General features: G+C 41.5%; 1 protein-coding gene across 1 annotated transcript; it reads left to right on the top strand.

The window, feature by feature from the left end:
* Nucleotides 1-2,366: 2,366 nt before the first annotated feature.
* On the top strand, nucleotides 2,367-18,582 carry BLOC1S6 (biogenesis of lysosomal organelles complex 1 subunit 6). The gene is made up of 5 exons (XM_062205838.1): nucleotides 2,367-2,558; nucleotides 7,393-7,534; nucleotides 12,996-13,083; nucleotides 15,189-15,275; nucleotides 15,956-18,582. The coding sequence occupies exons 1-5, from the start codon at nucleotides 2,471-2,473 to the stop codon at nucleotides 16,073-16,075; spliced, it is 525 nt and encodes a 174-aa protein (XP_062061822.1). The 5' UTR covers nucleotides 2,367-2,470; the 3' UTR covers nucleotides 16,076-18,582.
* The last annotated feature ends 1,886 nt before the right edge of the window (nucleotides 18,583-20,468 follow it).

Raw genomic sequence — 20,468 nt, forward strand, 5'->3', positions numbered from 1 at the left:
TGCACCTGCATGGGAGACCAGGAGGAAGCACCTGGCTCTTGGCTTCGGATCGGCACAGCGCACATAGCTGCCATTTGGGGGGTGAACCAATGGAAAAGGAAGACCTTTCTCTCTATCTCTCTCTCTCTAACTCTGCCTGTCAAAAAAAAAAAAAAAAAGAATGAATTATGTGCTAAGCAGCAGAAGAATGTTTGTAGTTGAGAAACGGTTATTACTGTTACTTCTGAGTGAAAAGAGAAGTAGAATTGTCAGTGATTTAAAGGAAAGTATTATTTAGGAGAGCCTTGAAAGATGAGTAGAACTTTAAAAAGAATGGATCATTCCAGGTTGATGCGTGGGCAAGAACACAACAGCCATTAGAGGGCGGTTTAGGAGAATGCTCAGTGGAATCAGGATGTTTGAAGGACAGTGCATTACTTTCCCATGGCTGTGGTAGAAGATCAGCACACATTACCTTACAGTTCTATAGGTCTGACGCAGGGCTCCCTGGGAGAAAACCAAGGTGTTGGCAGGGCTGAGCTTCATTATAGAGGTCCCATGGGGGAGTTTCCTTATCTTTTCCAACTTCTGGAGGTCACCCACAATTGCTGGCTGGAGGCTCCTTTCCTGAGAGCCAGTAATGTTACATTCCTGTAATTATTCTTCATAGACACATTTCCCTTTTCTCTCTCTTTTGCCTCCCTCGTCCAGTTTTAAAGCCCCCTGTGATTAGGCCCACTGGAATAATCTGGGATCATTTGATTTTTTTTTTTAATTTAAAAATGTTGAGAAGGCAAGAGGGAAGGAGGAATAGGGAAAGGGAGACAGCAAGCGAAAGAGAGAAAAAGAGAGAGAGAAGAGACTTTCCATCTACTGGTTCACTCCCCCAAATGCCTGCAACAGCTGTGGCTAGGCTGGGCTCAGGCAAGGAGCTGGGAACACAATCGAGGTCTCCCATGTGGGTGTTGGGAACCCAGTCACTGGAGCTGTCACCACAAGCTTCCTAGAGTCTGCTTTAGCTAGAGGTTAGAGTCTAGAGTTGCAGCCTGGTATCCTAAACCCAGGCACTGCAATGTGGGATGCTGGCATCTTAACTGCTAGGCTAGATGCCTGCTACACTCTACTGTAAAGTCAGATTATTAGCAACTTTAATTGCCCTTTGCTATGCAACCTAACATATTCACAAGTTCCAGGGACTTAGGCTGTGGGCACCTTGGACAGGTCATTATTTGGCCCATCACCAGTAGTTAGGAGGTGCTAATCCTGAGAGGCCAAGAGGCCAAAAGAGGAAAGCTGTGAATACGTTGATCAGAGCCATACAGAGCCCTGGCATGTTTCTGATGCTTGGTATAATTTTTTTTTTTGTTTTTTTTTTTTTAAAGACAGATTAAACTTTAGAAAATTGTTTAAACAGCAAAAATCAGGGAGCATTAGTAGGCCACCACTGCCCACTGCACACACAAAATCATGACACCAGTCTTTTGAGAAGAGAAGGGCTTTATTACTGGCCAGTGTGAGATAGGAGGCTATCATTCAAATTTGCTTTTCTGATTAGGTCTTGGGGAAAGTTTGATGGCTTAGGTGGGAGAAAGCTGGTATGTGGAAAGGCTGATGAGCCAAGTTGTGAATGGAGCAGCTTGGAAGCAGGCCAACAGGGTATGACAGGGCAGCTCTAAGAAAGCAGGAATTTAAACTATCAGTCTCATTGGTAAAGCATAAGATGGATAACTTTAGGAAACTAAGGGGAAACTATAACAAAAGAGCTTGGAGTTTGGGGCTTCAGGAGGCCCCGAGGTAAAACAGGAGTCACATGGGCATCCCCTATCAAGAAGGTCCAGGAAGGAAACGGATAGATGGCCATTTTATTAGGTCTAGCGGCTATCTCTGCCTATTTTCCATGAATATTTATGACAAGTAGTTTCCGGAAATTTGGCAGAGTGTCTTCAGTAGATGCTCCATCGTACAGGTAGCAAGGGGAGACCAAAGTGGTGAGAAAGCCCCAATTACCAGCAAGCCTGAAGCCCAGAGAGAGCTGGACACGGGATTTTTAAAATGGTCCAGATCCCGGGGAAAGGGCGCAGCCCCGTCCCTGAGGTTTTTCCTTTACACGGACACAACAGTGAAAAGCAGCGCTCCGTGAAGAGAACCTGACTGCTCGCCCGCGTCCAACAGCTCCAACGCTCTTCAGGTCTTCACGACCACCGAGGAGCAGCCCAGGCCCGCCCTCGCTCTCCCTCGGGGAGCCGGTTTCGGAGCCCTGCACCGCGGAGCGGGGCTAAACCACGTCCGGAACCCACAACCAAGCGCAGGGTTTCCCGACGCCCGGGTGGGTGCGGTAGCGCCTGCCCGCGGTCACGTGCGCCCCCGGCTGTCTTCCGCTTCCGTAAGTTCCGGGTGCGACCGTCGCATCGCTCCGGCCGGGAGCTGAGGGCGCTGGGTCCGTCCTTGCTTCTTAAGTCTCTAAGACTGCCGCTGCCTTGTTCCCAGAGGGATGGACACGAGTGTCCCCGGGCCTCCGTCTCCGGACGGGGTCCCGACAGAGCCACCGGACAGCCTGGAGGTCCGGGAACCGATGCCTGGTATGTGCTGCAGGGCAGGGCAGGGCGGGCGGCTGCCCCGGTGCGAGTGGGTGGGTCTCGGGAGCCACCCCCAAGAGGGAAGCTGGTTTCGGCCGCTGAGGTCTGGCCGGAGCGCGGAGGCAGGAGCCGCGCCTGCTTCCCCGCGCCGCGCGGGCTGGGCGGCAGCCCAAGGCCGGAGTGGAAGCGCTGTGTGGGTCCGGTTGGCGACCTGGGCGGCGTTCGTTCTGAGTTTGTGTGCTGATTGCAGCAGATCGCTGGCTGCTTGTCACACGATCGTGGTGGGGATGAATTCGTCAGAAAGACGATCTCTATAGCTCCGAGACGTGTCGTGACCGCTCATGCCATTCTCTTTCTTCACGACAGTAGTCTGTCCCTGTCCCTGTCCCTCCAACTGCCTGTCTTCAGCCCGAATTCCAGGAGAGGCTTAAGTCCTAATGCCGTAATGTATCCATTGAGTGGAATGGGTTAACTTGCTGAGTATTAACCCTTTTTGGGAGAACTGAGAAGAGAAACACTCAAAGCATCGTCTATGTTTTGTGCTACAGATGAGGAGCCCTAGGATTTTGGATCTGCCCCTTTTCAAAAGTCTGTTAACCCCCAAATAGGGCTGGCTTGTTTTCCTCCATGCTGTCTTTCTCCTCACACTTCAGATGTCACGTCTATGAATAGGACTTCCTTGTGCATTCACTTCTCAAGATGGGGTTGCTTAGTAAGCACATGACAAATTGAAAATACCATTGAAATGCACCTAGCCTACCAAACATCGTAGCTTGGCAACATAATACACTGTAAGTTATTGTTTATTTACCCTCATGACTGTATGAATAACTGAGATATAGGGTTTGCCAGAGAGTTCCTGTTGCACATGGCTAGCCTAGGAAAAGATCAAAACTCAAAATCTGAAGTGTGGTTTTTATTGAACACATACAGCGTTTGCAGGGACCATCTACACATATTTTCATTTTGGGCCCCTCTGCTCACTCTTGCTTGATGTCTCAACCATGGGTATTTTGTACTAATTTCATATAGAGCATAAGTAAAAGCAGATGTCTGAGCCTATTGATGATGCCAAATGGCTTTCCCTTGAAACGCTGAAATTGCTCTCAACTCTTCGCTCTCTCTTGCCTTCCCTCCTAGTCTAGGGGATTCTACTGTACAATTTTCATTTCCTCTTTGTATTTTCAAAATAGCAATTTGAAAGCTAGCCCACTTCTGACCTTTTACTAGTCCAACTCATCTGTCCTGCTGTTATGTCACCGCCCGCACCAAGCTCTAGTCATCTCTCTCCTTTGCTCAGAAACCTTCAGTGGCTCCTCACTGCTTAGGACAAAGTCCAGACCTGTTAACACCGGTGAGCTCTCCCAGCCTGGCAACACAGCTTAATAAATAGCTCACAGTTGCCATGTTGCATAGGCCCTGGGCTCTGGACTCCTCAGACGACCTTCCCTTTCCGGAGGAAGCCTGTGTTCCCATCTCTCCTCACGCTGCTCGCTTTCCCAGTATTCCATCCTGTCCACTCCTGTCACAGAATTCTTAACCTTTAGAAATAGTCCTCGTAGATTGTTGGTGGGAGTCTAAATTGGTCCCATCTTCTAGGAGGGCAACTTTTTAATGTCTTTTAAAAAATGCATAAATTTTTGTCTTAACAGTCTTTTCCTAAGAATGTATACTACAGAAAAAATGACACTAATATGCAAAGATAAGCTAGGAACCCAAATTACCCATTCATAGTGGACTAGTTAAATAAACGTTGGTAGAATTGCATTCTTTTATTAAAGAATGTGGTAGATCCATATGTGTTGATGGAGAAAAACATATAAGATATATATTTAAGAGAAAAGTACACAGAACAGTATGAGAACTATTTCATTTGTAATGAGTAAATACCTAGACAAGCAGAGACAATTTCTGGAAGGTATGTAAGATACTCCACAGTAATGTCTTGTGGAGTCAGGCAGTGAGAAGCAGTGTTTTTACTTTTCAGCTTGTGCCTCCCTCTGTCGTGTTCTAAGTTTTTACACTGAGTGACACGTCAAAAAAGAAATGAAAACGCCATCCATTTTTGAAACCTCACCTCAGGGGCCCACACTTAATTTCAAAATGGTTCCATACGTCCCTGCTGAAAGTGATCTTTCTTTCCCTTGAATTTCCAGAACCATTTCTGTTTTCCTGTTGGCACGTCTCATGTTCTACGATTCCCTTGTATTGTACCCTTCTAGGGAAGGAGGCTTGCCTTGTTTATAGGTGTAACCTCATAACCTGTACATAATAGATATTCAGGGAATGTTTCTGTGTGACTAGGGAAGGGACACTTTCTTCTTTACTTCCCCACAATAAGTTACCTTGCCTTTAGTAACTAAGTGTAAAAACACTAGTATCTGAGACTTGTCCAGTAACTCACCAGCAGATTGGGGAGTGGAACATGTCTGTGAGTTAAACATATGTATATGTTGTTATTCCTTGAAGTTGATTCATCCTTTTTTGAATGTTTCTATTTTTTTATTTCTAATACTTACGCTTTCTGTATTTACTTAAAGAAAATTGATGTTTGTACTGTTACTGTAATCAGGTCTTAAGCAGTAGCATTAGTTGCCAGATATAATTTGTTCATTTCCCATTTAATCACATTGGGGGCACAATATCCTTAAGTACTTTTCTCACTATATATTTTTTTAATCATATTTGTGTAGTATTTCAGTTTCCAGTTAGCTCTTACCTGTTTAAATATTGCCTTGTAAATGTGAGAATTCCAGAGTTTGTTCATATGTTTTTAGGATTAAGATAAAAATAATATGACTTTATTTTGATTTTCTAAAACCTTATTTTGAGTATGACAACATGTTTTATTCTTCATTCTTGGCAAAATTTAAATCTGGAGTAAAAACTACTTAGAATTGTGCTATAAGCAATGCATTGTGATCAATATACTCCATAAAGAGACCGATTTCATGTTTCTTATTGCTGCCAGACTATGATTGAAGAGAGATGTTTCAGAGTTTAATATTAGGTATAGGGGCCAGCGCTGTAGTGGGAAAAGCCGCTACCTGCAGTGCCAACATCCCATATGGGCACTGGTTTGAGTCTCGGCTGCTCCATTTCTGATCCAGCTCTCTGCTATGGCCTGGGAAAGCAGTAGAAGATGGGCCCCTGCATCTGTGTGGGAGATCCAAAAGAAGCTCCCGGCTCCTGCTTTTGGATTTGCACAGCTCTGGCCATTGTGGCCATTTGGGCAGTGAACCAGTGGATGGAAGACCTCTCTCTCTCTCTCTCTCTCTCTCTCTGTCTCTGTCTCTCTCTCTAACTCTGCCTTTAAAATAAATAGATGAATCTTTGAAAAAAAATATTAACTATAAAATGTTTTTACAATAAAATGCTTGCTAGTACAATTCTAGCAAGGTGACCATTTGCTTTTTTCTGATTTTAAACCTGTGATTCTAAATCTTTTAAACCAGGGGTGGACCTGCGGCCTAGCAGTTAAGATGCCTGTGTCCCACATTGGGGTGCCTGGGTTCAGTGTCTACCTCTGTCTCCTGACTCCATCTTCCTGCTGATGCAGATCTGGGAGGCAGTGGTGATGGCTCAAGTAATTGTGTTCTTGCCATCCATGTGGCAGTCCTGGATTGAGTTTCTGCTTCTGGCCTTGGCCCAGACTGCCTTGGCCCTGCTATTACAGGCATTTGGTAAATGAACCAGCAGATTAGAGCTCTCTATCTCTTTCTCTCCCTATAAGGGAAAAAAGGAAAAAGAGAAAGAAAGAAGGGAAAAAAAAACCTATTAAACTATTAATTGAACCAAATGTAAAAATTGTTTATACTTTTCTTGCTTGGAATAACGATTCATGGATTTCTTTCATCTTAGACATTCATCTTTTTGAATGCCTGGCACAGTGCTTACACAGTTATTCAAAGAGAAAGAATCAGGTGTCAATCCTCAGATCAGGTCTAGATTTACATATAAGACAATAAATTACATTATTTTCTATGGCTGAATCTTAAGAGAGGAGGAATTCTTAGAAAACCTCTCTTCTCTCTAACAAATCACAAAACAACCCCCCTTTTACTTGTAAATAGTATATCTGGCTATATGCAAACTGAATGTTGGCCAGTATTCTTGTTTCTGTGGAATACAAAGCAGATGTTTTCAGGTGTTGCATTTTTGTATAATTTCTGCATCCTTTTGAAAGCAAGGTACTTTAAATCAGCCTCAGACTTTTCAGCTCATTGAAAACTATAAATCCCTTGCCCTGAAAAAAATGTAAACACATAGAATTTTGTTTTTTTAAGAGATTTATTTATTTATTTATTTGAAAAGCAGTGTGACAGAGGGAGTGACAAAGAGAGACATTCCATCTGCTGGTTCACTCCCCAAATGTTGACAACAGCCAAACTAAAGCCCAAAGTCAAAAAAGACTCCATCCTGGTATCCCACATGGGTGGCAGGGACCCACATTCTTGGGCCATCTTCTGCCTTCCCAGGTGCACTAGCAGGGAGCTGGATCAAAAGCAGAGCAGTTGGCGTTCCAATATGGGATGCTGGCTTCACAAGCAGGGGCATAACCTACTGCACCACAGTGCCGGCACCAACAGAATTCTAAGTGTGTTAACGTTCTTTTATTCCAGATTTCATCTTATACTAGTGGGTTAAAAATGCTTCGGGAGTGCTCACAGCTGGTTTTTTAGAGAAAGATCGGAGGTACAAGTTTAAAAAGAGAAGGACAGCCGGGAAAGTAGGTGCATGCTCTCAACGCCACTGTGGGCCACCTTCCCACCCACTCTCCCTTTCATAACTATGCCAGTTTAAGAGCTTCCTAAAGGTGATTTTTGCTTGGGGCCAGGTTTAAGTGACACTTCTCCAGATGAAGGGTTAATAGAGGACCTGAGTGTAGAAGACAAAGCTGTGGAGCATCTGGCAGAAGGATTGCTTTCTCACTACTTGCCAGACCTGCAGAGATCAAAACAAGCCCTCCAGGAGCTCACGTAAGCTGACCAAAAAAACTGATTTGTACTCATTTTCTCTCTGGCGTAGTCATAATTTACTGTATGAGTATAATTGTGTACATTATTAAGGTATACTGTTTTGTAGTGTTTAATTATTATAGAGCATTTCTGTGGAAATAGAGGAGCACACAGTCATCTAAATGTAAAAAGCAAACTGAATATGCCTAGAGTGGTCTCTTCTAAGAAGTACCACAAATCTTATGTAGCGTCTGCGATTGTTGGTATTTTTATGAAGGTATTGCCTGTTGGAGATTGTTGCAGGGTAGGTATACATATTTCTGAGTGGAGGTGAAAAGTTGCCTCTCTAAAAGCATCACTTTTTTCAGTTGCTGGTTCAAGTGATTTGCGGAGATCCTTACATATCTTCTTCTTCTTTTTTTTTTTTTTTTTTGATTACCTGTTTTCTTCCCAGTAGTTAAAGGGCTGGAGGATGTGCTAAGAGAACAGGATTAAGTAGAACACAACCTATAGAATGGGATCAGTGTACAAAAGTAGATGCTGTGACTTTATCACCTCCCACCCAGAGAAACAGACTTAGCCCTCTGTCCTCCTTCATCAGTTCCTGTCTGGATTGCTCAGGTTGGCCTGTCGGTTCTCTCTCTGGTGGTGAGTTTTAAACTGCCTATGAACTGCCACTGATTTAAGACTCACCTTTTGAAAACCCATTTCAAAAACCTCTTTAGGACAAAAGCTGAGGAATAATCAATTGTGCCTGTTTTCCAGTTACACTGCACTTGATCTTAGCCAAAAGGCTGAGAAGCAATTTTTTTTCTAGTTATTAGTAAGTAATGTTATAATCCTTTAAGAGGTTAAATGAGCATAAAAGTGATACTGTGTTCTACTACATGTGATACATACTATAGTTAGGGAGTTGGCAACATTCCATTTCCTGGTAGTCCCAAGTGGGATCTCCCAGGTGGGTGCAAGGGTGCCAAGGACTTAGACCATTCTCCACTGCTTTCCCAAGTGCATCAGCAGGGAGCAGGATCCAAAGTGGAGCAGCTGGGACTTGAACCTGTGCCCATATGGGATGCCGGCATTGCAGGCAGCATCAACCTGTTAGGCCACAACATTGGCCCTGATCCCTTTTTTGATACCTACAAAACAGCTCACTGAGATTTTGGCTGGGTTTGCACTGAACCTCTAGATGATGTTGGGAAGAATTGACATATTAAAAATAATGAATTTTTTCATCCATGCACTTGGAACATCTCTTGGTTATTTAAATCCTTGATTTTTTTGTTGAAGTTTTATAGTTTTTTTCATATAAATCTTGTACATATTTTGTTAGACTTATACCAAAATACTTCATTGAGAGAGCTATTATAAATAGTATTTTTTAAAAAAAGATTTATTTATCTATTTGAAAGGCAGAGGTACAGAGAGACGAGAGAGAGAGAGAGAGAGAGAGAGAGAGAGAGAGAGAGTTTCTCTCTTCTTGTTTACTCCCCAAATGGCTACAATGGCTGGGGCTAGGCCATGCCAAAGTTAGGAGCCAGGAACTTCATCCAGGTCTCCCACATATGTGTGAGGGCCCAAGAAATTGGGCCATCTTTCGCTGCTTGCCAGGAGTATTAATTAGCAGGGAGCTGGATTGAAAGTGGAACAGTCAAGACTTGAACCGGTGCCCATATGGGATGTCGGCACAGCAGGCGGAGGCTTAACCTTCTATGGCACAGCACCAGCCCCAGTAGTATTGTTTTTAAATTTCATAGTCATTGTTGGTACATAGGAAAGCAACTGCCTTAAATTTTTTTTTTTTTTTTTTTTACTGTTTATCAGAGACAGACAGACACAGAGAGAGAGAGAGAGAGAGAGAGAAAGAGAGCGTGAGAGAGCACACAGGTCCCATCCTCCAGCTCATACCCTAAATGTCCTCAATGGCCAGAGCTGGGCCAGGGCTGAAGCTGGGAGCCTGGAATGCAATTAAGGTCTCCAACAAGAGTGGCAGAAATTCAACTATACAGGCCACTGCTACTGCTTCCCAGAGTCTGCACCGTTAAGAAGTTGGAGTCAGGATCTAGCCTTGGGAAATGAACCCAGGTAATCTGATACAGGATGCATCTTAACCACTAGGCTAAATGCCTATCTTGCATTTGATTTTTGTGTATTAACTTTGTATCCTAAAACCTTGCTATCGTTATGTATTAGTTCCAGGAGATTTTTAGTTGATTCTTTGGAAATTTCCACAAAGAATATCATGTCATCTCTGAACACAGACAGATTGTGCTATTTCTTCCTTCCAAATTTGTATGCCTTTATTTCCTTTTCTCATCTTACTGCATTACCTAGGACTTCCCATACAATGTTGGATAGAAGTAGTGAGAGGGACCATACCTTGTTCTTGATCTTAGTGGCAAAATCATCACTGTGTGACGTTAATTATAGATTTTTTAAGTGATCCTTATCAAGTTGAGGAAGTTCATCTCTTTTGCTAGTTTGTTGAAAGTATTTTCTTAATCACGAATAGTGTTCGATTTTGCCAAATGCTTTTTCTTTTTTTCTTTAAAGATTTATTTTTATTTATTTGAAAGGCAGAGTTAGAGAGAAAGGTAGAGACAGAGAGAGAGGTCTTCCATCTGCTGGCTCACTCCCCAGATGGCCGCAATGGCTGGAGCTGCGCTGATCCGAAGCCAGGAGACAGGAGCTTCTTCCGGGTCTCCCACATGGATACAGGGGCCCAAGGACTTGGGCCATCTTCTACTGCTTTCCCAGGCCATAGCAGAGAGCTAGATCGGAAGAGGAGCAGCCAGGACTAGAACAAGCGCCCATATGGGGTGCCGGCGCTTCAGGCCAGGGTGTTAACCCACTGCGCAACAGCGCTGGCCCCCAAATGCTTTTTCTATATAAATTGATATGGCCCATAATTTTTCTTCTTTAGCTTGTTGGTGTGATAGAATACATTAATTTCAAATGTTGAACCAGCTTTGCATACTTGTAATAAATTCCACTTGGTTGTAGTGTAAAAGTTGTTTTTTTCCACTGTTACATTTGAAACGCAGAGTTAGGAGAGACAGAGAGAGAAGAGCTCCCATCCATTGGTTTACTCCCCAAATGGCTGCAATGGCCACAGCTGGGCCAGGCTGAAATCAGGTGCCAGGAGCTTCATCAGGCTCTCCTGTGTGTGTAGGAGCCCAAGTAGTTGGGCCATCTTCTGTTGCTTTCTCAGGTACATTAGCAGGGAGCTGGATCAGAAGTGGTGCTTGTGGGACTTGAACCAGTGTCCATAGAGGATGCCAGCATTGCAGGTGATGGCTTAACCAGCTGCACCACAACACCATCCTTTCTACTGAGGATTTTTGCATCTATGTTTGTGAGATACAGCATCTGTAGTTTTTCTTTCCTGTAATATCTTTATCTTTTTTTTGGTTTTAGGGTAGTGCTAGCCTTATAGAGTGGGTTAGAAAGTGCTCCCTTTGCTTCTATTTTCTGGAAGAGATTGTGAAGAATTGGTATCATTCACTTCTTTTTTTTTTTTTTTTTTTTAAGACTTATTTTATTTATTTCAAAGATGGAGATACAAAGAGAGGTAGAGACAGAGAGGTCTTCCATCCACTGGTTTACTCCCTAGATGGCCTCAACAGCCGGAGCTGCGCCCATCCGAAGCCAGGAGACAGGAACTTCCTCTCTGTCCCCCACGTGGGTGCAGGGGCCCAAGGACTTGGGCCATCCTCTACTGTTTTCCTAGGCCATAGTGGAGAGCTGGATTGGAAGAGGAGCAGCAGGGACTAGAACCAGCGCCCATATGGGATGCCGGCGCTTCAGACCAGGGCTTTAACCTGCTGTGCCACAGTGCTAGTCCTGGTATCATTCATTTCTTAAACATTTGGACAAAAATCACCACTGAAGCCATCTGGTCTTGGTATTTTCCTTTTTGGAAGGTTACTACTTATTGATTTTGTCTAATATAGGCCTACTTAGATTTTCTGTCTCTATGTTAGAGTTTTGGTAGTTGTGTCTTTCAAGAATTAGTCTTTTCTATTTAAATTATCAAATTTGTGGACATAGAGTTGTTGAGAATTACTATCCTTTCAATGTCATGGGATTAGTAATGACCACTCTTTCATGGATGCAATTACTAATTGATATCTTTTCTCATCTTTTTTGGTTGATTGGGCTAGATGTTTATCAATAAAATGGGTTCCATCGATTTTTCCTATATTGTTTTCTGCTTTTGCTGTCCTACCTAACTCTGGTTAAGTAGCTGGGATTTCCTGTCGTCCATTCTGTTTTTTACATTCTTTGATCTCTAGTCTGAACTGGTGGGACAAACTTGTGGTTTGTAGGGTGGCTCTAACTCAGTCTGGGTGGTAGAAATAGTGTAATTGCCCTTCATTGCTATTTCCCTTTTTTATCACTGCTCTTTACTTATTACTCATTTTTACAAGTAAATCACATCATATTTTTCTGTGAATATAGCAGTCTTTAAAATGAATCCAATTAGATGACCCCCTTTGGGTCACTTGTTCCTCTGATGCTCTGGAGAGGAATGTTGGCAAGTTGACTTCTCTTCCTCAGTAGGTTTTGAGTTGAAATTTTAATGTGGAACCAACAAGTTGCCTGGTCCAACCTTCTTACTTTATAAATAAATGAAGAGATTTAGGACTAGAGAAATAAACTGGATTTCCAAGAGAACCCATCTGGCTGATGGCAGGGGAAGGTTGTGACATCTCCTCATACTCTTTTTCCATCCTGCTGCTTCTTTACCCCTTCTCTCTTATTCTGAGGGTGTCTTTCTCAACTCTGGTCTGAAAAGTCTTTGCTTCTCGTTTCCTTTATGGGAATGTTGTAAATTTAAGATGGGTAAACATTGAGATTGTTAGGCAAATTTCTTTCTTTCTTTTTTTTTTTTTGAGAGTTGCTAAAATAACAAAATACCATTGGATGATTTGATTAATAGAGGCAAGAATAAGAGATTTAGTTATTAGAATGTGTCTTTAGAATATTATTTTGAAGCCGGCGCTGTGGCTTAACAGGCTAATCCTCCGCCTTGCAGCGCCGGCACACCGGGTTCTAGTCCCAGTTGGGGCGCTGGATTCTATCCCGGTTGCCCCTCTTCCAGGCCAGCTCTCTGCTATGGCCTGGGAAGGCAGTGGAGGATGGCCCAAGTGTTTGGGCCCTGCACCCGCATGGGAGACCAGGAGAAGCACCTGGCTCCTGGCTTCAGATCGGCGTGATCCGCCGGCCGCAGCGGCCATTGGAGGGTGAACCAACGGCAAAGGAAGACCTTTCTCTCCTCACTATCCACTCTGCCTGTCAAAAAAAAAAAAAAATATTATTTTGAGAAAGATGGTGCTAAATCAAATAAGCCTTGCAGAGTCAATACATTTCCAACTTATTTTTTAACCTTTAGCAGTAACCAGGCTGAATGTGATTTCTTTTAGTGAACTAGCACTTAAAATTTGTAAAGTGTTATTTTGACTGTATGCTTTTGTTCCAGACAGAACCAGGTTGTATTATTAGACACACTGGAACAAGAGATTTCAAAATTTAAAGAATGTCATTCTATGTTGGACATTAATGCTTTGGTAAGTATGATTTAGTTGATGTTACTTAATGGCATCTTGTTTCATAAACAGCTATGTTTATCCTCCCAACTATGTATTTAACTATGTTTAAGATTTTTTGCTTTAATTTTAAAAAATTTAATTTTTTTTAAACAGGAAACATTGATTTACTTTACTAGAATTTCCATTGTCCTGAATTGCTATCTTTCAAATGTTGAGCTTGTAATAGGAAATTGAACTTATATTTATGAGTCTAGAATAGATCTGTTTATAGTTAAAGTCTTAGAAAAATGGGGCCAGCACTCTGGCGTAGTGGGTAAAGCCACCGCCTGCAGTGCCAGCATCCTTTATGGGCGCTGGTTTGAGTCCCAGCTGCTCCACTTGCAATCCAGCTCTCTGCTGTGGCCTGGGAAAGCAGTAGAGGATGGCCCAGGTCCTTGGGCCCCTGCACTGGTGTGGGAGACCTGAAAGAAGCTCCTGGCTCCTGGCTTTGGATTGTCGCAGCTCCGGCTGTTGTGGCCAATTGGAGAGTGAACCAGTGGATGGAAGACCCCTCTCTCTCTCTGCTTCTCCTTCTCTCTCTCTGCAACTCTGATTTTCAAATAAATAAATAAATCTTTTAAAAAAAGACTTGGAAAAGAGAACTAAAAGTAAAGAACTTTTGGAATATCAATTTTCTCCTAAAGGAAAGTGCCATCTTTCATTAACTGTCAGTTACATGGTTTCTTAAAGTAGAATTTTATTAATTATATGGCATATTCATAGTGCCACAATTTTAAATTAATGCTATGGATTAAAATAGACACTTGGAGAATGATTAGTTATATCTTACAATAGAAGTAGTTGAATAATTGAATTTCATCAAAAGCTCTGTAGTATTTTGATGAGAGGAATTGGTACTTTAAGAAAAACAAGGAATTTTTTGCTATATTTATTTTTCCCTTAAACATTAGCAATCCTTGGTGGCATGATTTTGTAGATGTTTATACATACTTCAGCAACAGAACTTTTCACTGGACAAAGGTGGCTTACTGATGTTCTCCTTTTACTATAATCAAGAAACAAAGGCCATATTCTCTAGCATTAGACAGAAGCTTGTGGTAGTGAGTACAAAGTCTTCTGCCCAGTAGTTCCTGACTTATTGTGAAAGGTGGGCCAGGCTATACTGACCTACTTTTGTGTTCACTGCTGAAATTGTGTTGCAGTAGAATGAATATTTGTTTAATGAATGAATGAACCAAGCGGGTGTATCACTGTTACTTCAGTCTGAAGGAGCAGAAACTGACTCTTCCTCTTTTTTCTTCTCACAGCCCAAAAGTAGTTTTGATCATCATCTAGGAACAGAGGACTGGAAGGGCCAGAGTGATTCAGAGAGGGCCTGGGAGCTCCAGAGCTCATCAGACTCTGACTTGACTTGTAGCCATTCTAAGCTTGCTAAGCTCTCCACTGACACTTCTCTGATTTCTTCTCTTTCTGTTACTTTGAGGATAAAGTGCTTTTTAATACTTCTCTCTCATGTACTTAGGCCAGCAGCATCTTCGCAACTTCACTTTGGCTGTGCAGGCTGGCTGAGATACAGGAGTCTATACCTACAAGTCCTTGAGAAGCAAAGTATCTTTACAGAGATTATTCTGCTTGGCCTGACTTCATAAGTCCAAGGAACTTGACTAACTGTCCGCGGTGCTCACAGGGATCTCTGGATGGAGCTTGGGTTTTCCTGATGAGCACACACTTCCCTTCAACTGTCCTGGCCCGGTCTCTCTCTTGTAAAGGCAGTAGAATGTGTCACTTTTCTTAACTGAAACTGACAGCTTTAGTCAATAGTCTTACTGAAATTTTGGGATTATTTTGGATGTTTTTAAAGCAAAATGTTGTCTGCCGCCAATTGAATGTGAATATTTATTTTGTGTTTAGAAATTTTTTGTCCATCTGAATTGAATCAAATGCTTTCAAAATTCTGATAGTTTAAATGAAATGTAGATCTCAGAATTTAAAATATGGCAATAAGGCTCTAAAAACTTCACTGATTTAGGAAGAATGAACTGCAGTTTAGGCATTGGCTTATTTATCCATGTTGATATTTCAGCCTGTTTTAACTCGACTCTTAATCTACTTTCCATGTTAAGTTCACTGAAGCTAAACACTATCATGCCAAGTTGGTGAATATAAGAAAAGAGATGCTGATGCTTCATGAAAAGACATCAAAGTTAAAAGTGAGTTGAAAATTCTTTCACATTCTTTATAAAAGTAGAGGTTTAATTATTTTTTTTTTGACAGGCAGAGTGGACAGTGAGAGAGAGAGAGAGAGAGAAAGGTCTTCCTTTGCTGTTGGTTCACCCTCCAATGGCCGCCGCGATAGGCGCACTGCGGCCGGCGCACCGCGCTGTTCCGATGGCAGGAGCCAGGTGCTTCTCCTGGTCTCCCATGGGGTGCAGGGCCCAAGGACTTGGGCCATCCTCCACTGCCTTCCCGGGCCATAGCAGAGAGCTGGCCTGGAAGAGGGGCAACTGGGACTAGAACCCGGTGTGCCGGCGCCACAGGCGAAGGATTAGCCTATTGAGCTGTGGTGCTGGTCCTAATTATTTTTCTTTACTTTTTTTTTTTACTTTTTATACAGTAACATTTTGACTTTTTTCTTAAAAAAAAAAAAAAAGCAGCATATTTTGAACCCTGCTTTGAATTTATCTACTAATAGCTGGGCTGATAGGCTTACATTTTCTAGATGTGTAACTTTAATTCTCTTTTTATAAGAACTTAGAGTCACAAATTTTATTTGAATCAAGGGAATGTTTGAACAGATGAAAAAGTTTAAAAACACATTTATGAATATACATTGATTACCTCACCTATAAATCTTGATTATTCTCTTGATTTTTAAATTTTTTTGACACAGAAAAGAGCACTGAAACTGCAGCAGAAGAGGCAAAAAGAGGAGTTGGAAAGGGAGCAGCAGCGGGAGAAGGAATTTGAGAGAGAGAAGCAGTTAACTGCCAGACCAGCCAAGAGGACGTGAGAGTGGTGTTTGTGTGTTTTCTTCCCCTGTCCCTTATTCTTTGGACGTAAGATAAGCAAAGTGTAGAGTCACAAGGTAGTGCCTTAAACCATTGTGTTCTGTTTTGAAATCCTTATCCCAGGATTGCTGTGTCTTCATATGTCCGTTTCATCCATTCAAGAAGCATTTCTCTTTAGGTAGTAGATGTAATGTCACTTGTTTTGATCTTTAAATGTACTTTTTTCAACTTTTGTTTTACTTCATTTTAAAGTTTGGTATTTTTGCCTTCAGTCATGTGAAAACTGGGAAAAAAATGGTTTGATGTCAGAGTCTAGACTCTAAATTGTTAAAAATTAGTATGAATTTTTTTAGCTTCTTGAATGCAGATTTTTTTCTTTTACTTTTGCTTGATTTTTTTTTGTTTTTTGTTTTTTGAGTGCGGGTTTCAACATTTCCATTTCTTATTTTATGACCTGACTTGCCTTTCTGGCAGGACAACATTGATTTTGGTAATTGCCTTTACATTGCTTAGTTAAGAGAACATAACAGTTGTTTAATTGCGTACGCCCCTGGAAAAGATGTGGTGTAAGGTTTTGAGAACAACAGAATGCAAAAGTGTGTGCACAGGAAATGACAGCACCTTACACGAGGAAGGGGAGCAGCAAGATGCCAGAGGGATTCCACTAACCACATGCTCTGTGCTGTTTAGTGTTGAGCTTACATAGCTTTTGTGTTCCAGGTAGACTATTTGTGTTCTTTAAGTTTGGCAAGGATGGTGGAGCTATCACACACTCACATGTGCTTATGTGTTCACAGTGTTAGTAACAGTCATAATACACTGAAAGAGTTTCTTGTTTTAAAAAATTTCTTAGGATAGAATCATATGTACCAACTGTCACTTTATAGATAATAACAGGAATGGTAGGAAATTAGTAAATTACTTCTCAAAAGCAGCAGCAGTTTTAGTGTTTTCTAGAATATTTACTGGGTATCATGTTTGGAAATTCATATGAAGGAAATATGTTTTATTGCTTAAAACTGAGAGTGTATTATTCACAGTTTTAGTGTTATTTAAAATTCACCTGGTTTCCTATATGTATTGAAAGTGCGTGTTTGGAATGCATATCATCTGTAACTCACATTACATTTTGGTGAGCTGGAATCACTACCTCTGATCACATACCAATCAAGCTAATAATGGAGAAAGCTTTAGATTTCAATTCAGTTGCTAAGAACTGATTTGTTTAAAAGCTTAGCTAATTTGTTTGAAAGAGCCTTTCCCTTCTTTAATGAATGAATTATGGTCTCACAATTCACTTGACTTTAACCTTATACTGAATATAAATATATTTGAAAAAGCTGAGAGTTACCTCAAACACTTGCTACAGCTGCTTGGGGAAGGACTCACTAGAGCTTGCAGGACAATGTCATCTACACTGCTGAATGTACTCCTTTCTAATGTGATATCTGACAGACTATGCATTGCTTCTCAGAGTGGGTTTGGAGCAGCTGTATTGTTTGTGTACCATTCTCATTCCTGGACACCACTCTCAATCTGCTGGAGCAAATCAGTGTTAATGCCTCCTACCCCTCTGACCCCCTGCCATGATTCTGCTGCATCTTAAAAATGAGAATCACCAGCATAGTAGTTAAGGTTAGGGTTTCCCACACTGGGCTGTGCCGTGTCACTGTCACCTTGGAAGTTTTGAAAAATACATTCTGGATTCTTATACTTTAGTTCTGATGTGGAGCCTGTGTATACATTAAAGAGCCCCCCAGATAATTCTAACGTAAGGACCCACTGGTGTAGACTATAGTGCTTTATATTTGTAAGTAGTGAGAGAGTTTAAAAGCTATCCAGTAACTCTTGGATTAATCTTATGAAATACTGCTCTGCTGCTTTTGATACAATGTCAGATTTAGGACTGAACTTTAGCAGGCAGGAAATAAATATAGAAGTCTGGCTCATTAATTGAACTTTTGTAACCTATGTTAAAATAAATCATGTTTATTGAATGAATGGCGAGGCACATCTACTTTCAGAATTGTATTATTTAAGTGTTTAAGACTTTTTAAAATGTCAAAATGAATATATGTTAGCATTCACTACTTTAAGGTCAGTTGTAAATCAGAAGTACTGTTATCTTGGTAACTAAAATATAAAACATAGCTGTATTTCAGTAACACAGAGACATATCCTGCAGCTGTATTGGAATGGAACCCATTAGTTAGTCTTGCTGTGTTTTTGCATGGGAGACTTCTGTTTCCTGGTTGAAAAAAAAATCGCTGTCTTGAAACTGTATCAGCATGTAGTGAACTGAAATGATGGGAATCCACTTTGTATTTTCTCTGCAGTAAGTATCATGTAAATAGACACTGAATGTAATATAGATTGTGTCCACAGTGAGTTTTTGAGTGGATACAGTTTATAAATATATCAGTTATATACCTTCATCTGTTTGTCTGATTTTAAACTTGTAAAATGGGAACTACTTTTTATGCGTTTAATTAAAAAGACCTCTTAATTATCTGGTATGTTTGTGAAGCACCATTCTGTATGTAGCATGTAAATTTCCCTTTGTGTTCATTATTTCAAACATTCTTTTTTCCTTTCCTGTCTTCTTCCTTTTGTAGCATTCTCTATATATTGTGTCACTGACGCCAGTCCACTTGTGAAACCCCTTTCAGAAAGGTGGTAGGAAGTGTTGTGAAAAGCTTCACTGAAATACCTTTATAAAATCCCTCACCATATTTTTTTCAGATTAAAAATAATAGCTACTCCTTTTAGCGATTTGGTAGAAAATACTTCAGCAGGATACCTGAATGTATAACCTATTAAATAATGAAAATTTCCAAGTAATAGAATACTTTAGATCAAATTGTAGAAGTTTTTTAATCTGGGGATTTATTGGATCCCTTGGACTTCTGTGGATGGCCCTTGGAAGGACCTAAACTCTAGTAAATTTCTCACAGAATTTCTTGTCTCTGTATGAGGTTATTTCAAAAAGCTCATAGGAAAATGGAATTAAAAGGTTATTTTAGTGCAAAAAAAATTGAATTAGATGTTTTTTCATAATATATCTTTGTGAACTTTTTGAAGATCCCTCATAGGCTTGGATTTTGGTGTTTTTTTGGCACTAAAGTAAATTTAGCTTTTAATTCCATTTTCCATGACCTTTCCCCCCAGCATTACATGTATAGATTTCATGAGATTGATACGTGTATTTCTCACCAAAGCAGTGTGGTTTTCATAGTCTCCTTTACTTCACTGTGCACATATTAAAAAATGTGACTTAGTTTTTAGATTTTTTTGAATGAAAATAGTTCCTATACTATATTTAAGATTTATTGCTAGCCTATTCATACGTTGTTTAGTTTTGTTTGTTTGTATCAGGCCACATACCATCTGGTCTCCAGGTTAGCACTGGGGTAAGACCAAGTTTATTTTTTAAGCCAGCCAGAGGGGCTGACACTGCTGAGTAGCAGGTAAAGCCATTGCTTGCTATGCCTGAATCCCTTATGGGCACCAGTTTGAGTCCCAGCTGCTCCACTTCTGATCCATCTCCCTGCTAATTTGCCTGGGAAAGCAGCGGAGGATGACCCAAGTGCTTGGGCCCCTGTACCCAGGTGGGAGACAGGGAAGAAGCCCCTGGCTTTTGGCTTCAGACCAGTTCATCTCAAGCCATTGGAACCATTTAGGGAGTGAACCGACAGATGAAAGATCTCTCTGTTTCTCTATAACTCTGCCTTTCAAATAAATAAATAATCTTTTTTAAAAAGCCAGTAAGAATGTGAAGTGAATAGTTAAGGGATACATTTGTAATGATTCATTTAAAAAGCACTTAAACATTCGGAAGGAAATGTCAGTCAAAGAAAAGATGAGTAAAAGTTAGAGTGGAGTGAGGGTGGGAACTGGGAATGAAAGGGAAGGACATGGGCAAGGCAGAGGATTAGCCTATTGAGCCGCGGCACTGGCACACCGGGTTCTAGTCCCAGTCGGGGCGCCGGATTCTGTCCCGGTTGCCCCTCTTCCAGGCCAGCTCTCTGCTATGGCCCGGGAAGGCAGTGGAGGATGGCCCAAGTGCTTGGGCCCTGCACCCCATGGGAGACTAGGATAAGCACCTGGCTCCTGGCTTCGGATCAGCCGCAGCGGCCATTGGAGGGTGAACCAACGGCAAAGGAAGATCTTTCTCTCTGTCTCTATCTCTCACTGTCCACTCTGCCTGTCAAAAAAAAAAAAAAAAAAAAAAAAAGGGAAGCACAAGATGATCTGTTTTTGATGTAGGCTTACAGGCATGAGAGAATAATGAACAGCCCACCTATTTTAGAATGAACATCCTAAAAGGTCGCCCCCTACTGTCACTTGGTAAACTGAAGAAAAGGTGGTAACTGCACTCTGGTTCAGATTTTAAAT

The sequence above is a fragment of the Lepus europaeus genome, chromosome 11, assembly GCF_033115175.1.
Source record: "Lepus europaeus isolate LE1 chromosome 11, mLepTim1.pri, whole genome shotgun sequence".
Lineage (NCBI taxonomy): Eukaryota > Metazoa > Chordata > Mammalia > Lagomorpha > Leporidae > Lepus > Lepus europaeus.